An 8,666-nucleotide genomic window follows, 5' to 3' on the forward strand; every position below is an offset into this window, starting at 1 on the left:
CACAAAAAACTCAGATTTTATTCAGTTGAAAATTTCTTTACAAAATATGCACCAATGTTGGTGTGACATAACCACTGTGTACAAGCTTAGTTTTATACTCGATAAATAAAAAAATAAAAAAAAACATTTGTTATAAAACTCTGTCATCACTCCCTGACTGTTCATTAACAACTGCTGTACAGGTCAAACATTTTTTATTTACTAAAAGCATCGTAGTAATTGCAATAATCCAAAATGTTTGATAGTATTCACCAAACTAGACACAAAAAAATTAAACAGACTGACCTCAGATGAGCCTTATTTTACATAATCAACTAACGGCTGCTGGTGCGAGGAGGTAGGCTGTTTATAGAGGTTTAAATTACATGCGTAAATAAAAGTTTGTGTGTGCAGTTATCGTTGCAGGTGTGCTACAACATGGTGATTTCACTGGGCGGCAGAGTGAGCCTCTTCTCTCTCACAGACATCATGTTTTCCACCTGCATGGCGATGACTCGACACAGCTCCAGGCCCTGTGGACGCAGGGAGGCCACATCAGCACCGAGACTGAAACACCATGGCAGAGATGAGTCTGTCCTTGCCAGTGCCTCCGCTCTGTTTACCTGCTCCAGCTGCAGCTGGACGACCCGCTGTGTGTTCACGTCCCCCAAGGTGAGATCAACGTATGGGTAACTGGTTCCAGCAGTGGGCCTCTGGGTACGGCTGGACTGCACCTCCGCCAGGGGGACCGTCGCCATCACCTCCTGCAACATGGAGACCACCAAGCAAACATTACCACGATGCACAACCGCGTCTTTCACACTGCAACTCTGCATCTCGCTCGTGTTCCCGTCACGACGCGCTGAGTCATACACTGATCTGTGTGTGTGTGTGTGTGTGTGTGTGTGTGTGTGTGTGTGTGTGTGTGTGTGTGTGTGTGTGTGTGTGAACTTACATGTGTGTTTTTGTGCAGGAAGTGCAGACCATGTTGACTGACTGCAAGGATACAGGGGGCGAAGAAAGTGGTGGAGCTGCTGCTGTGGATGTAGAAGAAGGAGGAGCCGAACATGGGGAATGCACTGACCAGGCCTGGAAGCACAGGGGGGGGGGATTTATCAGGCGACATCACAACCCTGTGACATTTTTAATGCTCTTCAATAGATATTGCATCATCTGTCACCTCTCTGTGTCCATGGGAGTGAGATTATTACACAAGTGATACGTAAAACTGGAAGTTCTGTCTTCATTTTCCAAAACATCCATGAACAGAAAATTTACTGAGGATCCAAACACGTACTGTATTACCTGTGTTTCATGTTCATTCTAGCATTATTGACACTGTAAATTTATTTAACTAATACATTGCTACCAGGACACACTTGCAAAAGAGATTGTTAATCTCATTGTGTTTTCTCCTGAATAATTAAAAGCTAAATGAAATGAAATTAATTTAACTTGACTTCATGTAAATTAGCAGCAGAGGCTTCAGTGGTGGTTATAGAGCGACAGGTGGAGTCTGTCTGAATTAAACCTCTTCTCTTTAAGCTTCGCTGCAGAAGATTGTGTTGTCATCATGTCAAGATCTAAAGAGCCTCCGTGGAATCTGAGGATAATTAACAAGTCCGGACTCTTTTCTTGTGTGAAAAAGCTGCTAAATTCTCAAGGACTGACCACTCAGCAAATTCATGCCAAGAGACAAGTGTTTGATGTAAAAAAGGAAAAAAAAGAAATGAAAAAAAGGTTTCAAAATGTCATCAGAGGATCTGCAGGTAGCTCTGGCGTCACATTGCATGTGGCTGCAATTAGACAGCTATTGCACTAATTATACCTGCACGGGAGGTGTGAAGTAATATGCTTCTGCCAAAGCAACATTCTGAGTTTGTTCACAAAGGACTTGCTCATTGACTAACTTAATAACTTAAAATAAAGAATAAATCACATCCCAATGATTTTTAAATGGAATGTCTGATTTTAATTTATAGAACAATTATTTGAAGTATTTAATTTTTTTAAATTCAATTAAATCACAAAGCTAGATTGGGGATACAGTTTGATAATGATGCATTTGATAAAAGCTGCACACTTACATGATCAAATGTACTGAAATCATAGAGTAATATTGATTAAACACTAATAGAGACCCTATAAGCAACATCTGTGCAATCTTGTGTTCACCACTACAACATCTTTTTATATGAATGATAAACAACAATAGTGAAACATTTAAACAGTATAAACTGAATTCATGCTTCAGGCTCGGTGATGCTTAAAGGATTTTTCAGGATTTCTCTTGATCATCTATCCTGTCCTTTTATTCACCAATATATTCCGTGATCTATGCATTTATCCATTGAGCCATCTCTCCACACATCTATTGATCTTTCCTTCACCACTGGAAACCCACTTTATAAATTAGAGTGACGGGACACTGGAGCTGTTCTTGGCAGACATTGGGCAAAAATGAGGACAGACCCTGAACAGGTTTCCCATCTTCCACAGGATTAACAGACATCCAGACACTACAGTGTATTCACAGGTCCTAATGGATGCAACATGCCTGGTTTTAGACTAAATGATGAAGTCATAGTATCTATCATGGTATGCACAGGAAAGACATTCAAAACTACAGACTGACAAAGGCAACAAGCCTTGAGCCAAAATTAGTTTTTTATTTATTAATTTCTTTTACTATGATGTGGCTGGTATCGACTACACTTTGATTCAATTCTTCCCCAAAAAAACCAAACAAATCCAACTGAATAACTGCTACGATCAAGCTTCTCTTTTCCTTGTTGGATTAGGCGACGGGCCGATAATTCTCAATCGTCTCTTACATTTGAGAGAAGCTCATAATGTTTCCTGAAAGTGTCCGCTTCCGTGGGTTGTTTCCCCCTGCAATGTGAACGGTGGTCTCACCCAGAAACTGTGCTCGGGCCTGGTGCGGGTTCAGGGACTGCACTTGCTGCATGTGCTGCGTCACCATGGTAACCCATTGCTGGGGTGGCTGCTTTTTGAACAGAGGTGTGGCGATGTACTCCGATAATTCGTGTCTGGGGGAGAGAGGAACAGTAACACAATCTCAGATAAACAGGAGTCGGTTTCACCCTGTGATTTCCAACATTTCTCCAAATGATTTTACACAACTCAGTGAGCGGCTCTGCTCCGGTTTTGGCTCCGTGTGTGGGAGGAAAGAGACGCCGATAACAGCGGCGGGGGCAAAAAATCATGGAAGAGTTTTTATATAGCTGAAGAAGTTGAAAAAAAACAAAAACAACCCACAACAAATAATGACTGAACGATAGTCTGGGCCTGTATTTATTGAGCTGCTGTGAGAGAAGCCAAGCAACAATCTTTCACTTTCACTCTTTAAAACTTCCAAATGAACTATGCCATTTTATTTTATGTGATAACATATTCCATTTGATAAGTACTATATGTACCAACATTCATTTTAAAGCAAAGATTAGAAAAAGGTGTACAAAACAGTGCTTGGTGGTAACAATGTGGTGGGTTTGCTTGTTCTGTTGAAGTTATTTGCAAAGGATATTAAGTTACATAAACTAATATAAAGCAAGCGTTCATTTACTTCATCTACCACAAAAAATATATATATATAAAAAAAAAAAGCCAGACAAGAAGTGGAGTACGGCTGGTTCAGGGAAGGTAAAAACAGGCCTTTGGTTGTGTATTTACTGTGCACATCGATGACAGGCTGTCCAACTTCATGTATCAGCTCAGAGAGAAGCTCTGTGACATTTAAAGGTAGAAAGAAAACAAATGGGCTGTATTTTAGAGATTTATATGTTATTCTCACGGGGTTAAAGGGATCATCACATGGAGTAAATGTATTAGTAAAAGAAAAATTCTGGAGTTTGAGAACAGTTTATAGTTAAACCAGCTAAAAATGGACGTTTGCTCTGAAACGCATCCACATTCTACTGTCCTGGAATCATGCACAGTAGTAATGTACACAGATTACTGTTAGTTAATCAGATGATGCTTGACTGTCAATAAACATAGCCCCGTCTTCAAAAATCTGTAGTAATCTCACATAAAATGGGCAATCCACACTATAGGACAGCAAATACAGGTAGGAATGTGGATGTATTAAACAAAGAGAAAATAAGAAATTGTGCGGAGTGGTTGTTTTTCTTTTTTTTTTAATGTAACATTGCCTTTATGGGTAAAAATCTGGCTAAACGTTCTCATATAAGCTTATGCATCTGTGTTTCATGAATGTTCAATACGATAAGACTTGTGTAACCTGAGGCACATAAACAGTTTCTTGCTCTCTGTATATTGATCGCAGGCTGGCTTATTTTATCAGGAGGATTTTATAGTGTTAGTTTAGTATCGGCGTGATATAAAATCAATATAAATGTGATGAACCGGTGAGAATAAGAGTAATAAAGTGGACTGCTGACAGGTGTAAAAGATGTGGAACTATCGGCTGAATTTGCCAGCAGTCCACTTTGGTGGTGATGAGAAATAAAGCTGAATCACACTCTCAGTGGTGTGGTTTGCTCACATGCTGGGGATGAAGATGATGTCTTTGGCTTTGTGCTGCAAAGCCGCCAGTTTGGAGATCTGGTGGAACTGCTGATCGCTCACTTTTCCGTGTGGAAGAACATTCAGGAGACCTTTGCGGTAATCCGGAAGGATCTAAAGGTTCACACACAGTGAAACACACACATATACGTGTGAGTGGCCGGCAGGTTGTATGTACCGAGGGTGAAACACCAACCGTCGTACCTGGTTGTAGTGCATGGCGACACAAAGCTCGTTCTCGAACTTGAGCGGCTGAGTCCAGACGACCCGTCTGAACCAGAAGCTGTAGTTGGCGTCCACTAACTCGGCCTCCGTCGCTACATCCAGGATGTACTCGTGATTGTTCAGAGGACGCACATTCTGACCTGGGAACAGTGACGCGTAGATGGGATGAATGCTTCTACGTCAGTGTTCAACGTCCACATTTGTATACCGCTTCATTTTGTTCAGAGCAACTGATGATCCCAGGGGATTGTGATTAAAAGCAGGGTACAAACTGCATCCATCCATCCATCCATCCATCCATCCATCCATCCATCCATCCATCCATCCATCCATCCATCCATCCACAAGTTTTCCAAACACCTTGTAAAGCAACACCTATCTCAACACTTCGCAAAACTACTTAGTCATGTTTTCTTTGATTGTCATCAGTTTAACATTGTGCTGTGGTTAGCACTCCTGTGTCGTAGTGTGTGTGTGTGTTCCTCTGTATTTGCTGTGTGATGGATGGGTGACCCGTCCAGTTTGTACTCTGCCTTCAAGTATAGTCAGCTGGGATCGACTCCCCACGGCTCTGAATTGGATAAAGTGGCATAGAAGATAGGAAAGGATAAATTTACAAGACATGGAGAAATTGTTGAGTCTTCAAACACTGACATTTGCAAGACAAAGGGTTAAGAACCTTTTTTTTCCCCCCACAACTCTTACTTAATTGAATTTGTGTATGTTTATGCTCAAATTAAACGTGTGGCGTGAGTGCAGCCAAAGAAATCACCTGTGTCTGCTTCACGTGTAATGATTTGTTACTACACTTATGTATGCATTTTCTTCATTGAGGATTTCTGAATGCGTATGATTTGACCCGCGTATGATTTGACCCGCACTAACAAAAAAACTAAAAAAACGAGCAGAAACTGCAGGCACACATGCTCTGAAATGTCATGTTAGTAGTGGAGTAGCCCCACGCTGAGCGGCCCGCTGTGCTTCAGAATAGAACACGAGCGGGAGCAGCTGCCAGCTGTTCTCATGTGGAGATATTCAACCCTCAAACATTCAGCCCAGAGTTTTCTCGCCCCCCCCCCTCCCAAAAAAAAAGAAAAAAAAAAAGGCAAAAGGCATGGAAGCATTATTTCTGGAGTCATCTTCAGAGAACAGTGTGCAGCACATGGTGATTCAGCACGTGTCTTCCTTGATCGATTGCAGAAAAAGTGAAAAAAAAAAAAAAGAAGATCCAATTTACTGTGCATTCACTCAGCAAACAGAGCCGGAACAAAGTGCAGAAATCAGACAGATTAACAAAAGTTTAGATTGTGATGTTTCATTATACATCAAGAGTGTCATGTAGGGAAGCTTATAGATAATAAAGAGGGAAAGCTGAACACTGGGTTGTGATTGGCAGAGAGTTTTATGATACTTGTATAGGAAATGATTAGATGATATTGAGCCCCCCCCCGTTGTTTTGCTATGACAGTCTCATCACGACTTGAGAACATAATGACTTTCTCCCGCAGCTCGAAACCAGAGAGCAGACTGATATGTGATCTGTGAGCGGATCTGTGAGCGGATGATGCTGTTTAGTGTGTGTGTGTGTGTGTGTGTGTGTGTGTGTGTGTGTGTGTGTGTGTGTGTGTGTGTGTGTGTGTGTGTGTGTGTGTGTGTGTGTGTGTGTGTGTGTGTGCGCGCGCGCACCTCTGTTGGTCACCAAAAACACGGCGTACTCTTCCATGGCCTCTAGTCGGTGTAAACCCATCTCATAACACAGCTCCTCAATCACCTCCAGGGCAACCTGAAAAACACAACGAAGACAGCAGAGTGGATCAAAAGCTTCCCCGCCGTCACCGGGACGCCGCACGCCGGGGACGGTGAGCCGGCACCGGCTACTCAGCACTTACAGAACAGGTTTTGATTTTCACATGGCGTTCGATGCCTCCGGGAAAGAGAAACAGCTGGCGTTTTGAACTCCGTCCCGCCTGAGGAAAGGCAAACACACACTCACAAAGTATCCCGTGTTATATATACTGTATACTGTAAATACCCAAGCTATGACTGACCGAACTATAAAACATCTAAATGTAGAGGATGTAGTAAATCACTGCAAATTTAAGATTGACAGCTTCACGCTGCGAGGAAAATATGATGCACTTCAAGATACACTGAGATCGAGCTATTTTTTATTAAAACAATTTCTACATCATTTGATCACTGTGAGGAGGCTTTTCATGGTTCACATGTCCTTTGTGCGGCCATAAGGAAGGATTTCTTTCAAAGGGTGATTTTAAATTTGAGCACTCGTGATTTTTGAAAATGCCTCAGTGTGTCTTACAATTTTATTCTCTTTCAGCATATCTTAGGCCTTCTGCTCATCCTAAAAGCTCTTTTCATTTGTTATGCTGTTATTGCTAATATTGGTAGTGTACTTTTCTGCTCTGATTGTGCAGCATTTAATTAAAGCATCCGTTATTTTAAGATGTGTTTTATGGATACATTCCACTGGTTTGTCTTCAACTTGTTTCTTTTTGGGGTTTTGTCTACAGCTCTGAAGATAACTAATATGAGTGTCTCATTAAGCTCCACTCTTTAAGGCAATCAGCCGAAAGCCCAACAGCTCCAAAATAAATATTTAAAAAATGCTCGCAAGTCTCTTGTTGCATCTTTGAATTATTTTACCAACAAAAAAGCTGTGCGCTGCATATTTGGCCAAGTATTGCTGAAACAGGAGTAAAAAGGTGCAATTGTTGGCAACTATTTTAGACAACAGTCCCCAGGAACATTGCAACCATGTAGATTCTCCCACAGTTTCTGAGCAGTTTTTTGGGGGAAGTTGTGGATTAAGACAGTAAAGCTCTGTGCATACAAAACCAGCTGATTGTTAATCAAAACAGATTTGGTCTTTATCAGTGTCAAAGAAAATGTTATTGTTATTTGAGGAACAGAAGAAAATATCAGCAGCATTTCAATGCTGGAATGAAATTAGAGATCAGGCATAAATGCACATTTTCCTCATATGATGTTTCACATTTTACATCTCTCATGTGTCGTAGAGTATCTTTGCCAGGCGTGGAAGGAATTAGCTTTTAATATTTCTATAATTAGGTAATTTATTTTTGGTAATTGCGTTCATGAGTACGTCTGTATAATTTAACGTCACTATTTTGAAAATCACAAGTCGTCTACTGAGTATGAACACAACTTGATTTCATATTCAAACCTTTTAAATCATCTTTTTTGTACACAATATGTTGATTCTTTGAACAGACATTTGTTTGCAAATAAATTTCCATTACACCTTTCAATTTGTCATTACAAATGTGTTTAAACTGTAGATATATCTTAAAGGTAAATTCTACCAAATGCCTACAATTGACAATGCAGTAAAAAAATTCTTTGAGTATTTCTTTACTAAAGGACTTTTATTTTACTTTTCCACCTGTGATCTTTACAAGGTTAGTCTCAATCGAGTCATTTGGATGACGAATGCTAACTGGAGCGGCGCAGGCCAATAGGAGGAAACAGACCATCATCGCCTTCAGCTCCATGCTGTTGGGGGAAACAATGCGACCACCATACTGGAACGTCTTCTTCAAGTTCTGCTCGCATGCCTTGGCTATACCTGGAGAAAAGAAACATTACGCACCAGTGATGGCCTTGCTGGCGTGTGCAGGTTACGTAAGACGCCTTTGTTTCTGTGTGCTCGCGTGTGTTTTCACCCTGATACTGTGCGCCGGCGCTGCGGGAGGCCTGCTGCAGGTATTTCAGCAGGAAGGGTTTGAGGACTTCGGAGCAGCGATGGAAAGCAGTCAGGATGTACAGCAACCTCCAGCCTCGCTGGCAACTGTCACTGCGGAGCAGCAGAGTGCGCCGTGCACACACACACACACACACACACACACACACACACACACACACACACACACACA

The 8,666-nt window shown here is 41.4% G+C and overlaps 1 protein-coding gene across 1 annotated transcript in view; it reads right to left on the reverse strand.

Annotated features, from left to right (window-relative positions):
* Window positions 1-8,666, reverse strand: part of myo15ab (myosin XVAb) — a 61,550-nt gene continuing 52,884 nt past the window's right edge. The window contains exons 66-75 of the mRNA XM_080463649.1: window positions 8,457-8,587; window positions 8,265-8,359; window positions 6,642-6,719; window positions 6,439-6,535; window positions 4,732-4,892; window positions 4,508-4,641; window positions 2,896-3,029; window positions 935-1,068; window positions 603-743; window positions 1-512 (exon numbers count right to left, since the gene is read on the reverse strand). Coding sequence (XP_080319775.1) covers window positions 411-512; window positions 603-743; window positions 935-1,068; window positions 2,896-3,029; window positions 4,508-4,641; window positions 4,732-4,892; window positions 6,439-6,535; window positions 6,642-6,719; window positions 8,265-8,359; window positions 8,457-8,587 — 1,207 coding nt within the window. The 3' untranslated portion in view covers window positions 1-410. The remainder of the gene's footprint in view (window positions 513-602; window positions 744-934; window positions 1,069-2,895; window positions 3,030-4,507; window positions 4,642-4,731; window positions 4,893-6,438; window positions 6,536-6,641; window positions 6,720-8,264; window positions 8,360-8,456; window positions 8,588-8,666) is intronic.

Source organism: Lipophrys pholis (genome assembly GCF_963383615.2).
Source record: "Lipophrys pholis genome assembly, chromosome: 5".
Lineage (NCBI taxonomy): Eukaryota > Metazoa > Chordata > Actinopteri > Blenniiformes > Blenniidae > Lipophrys > Lipophrys pholis.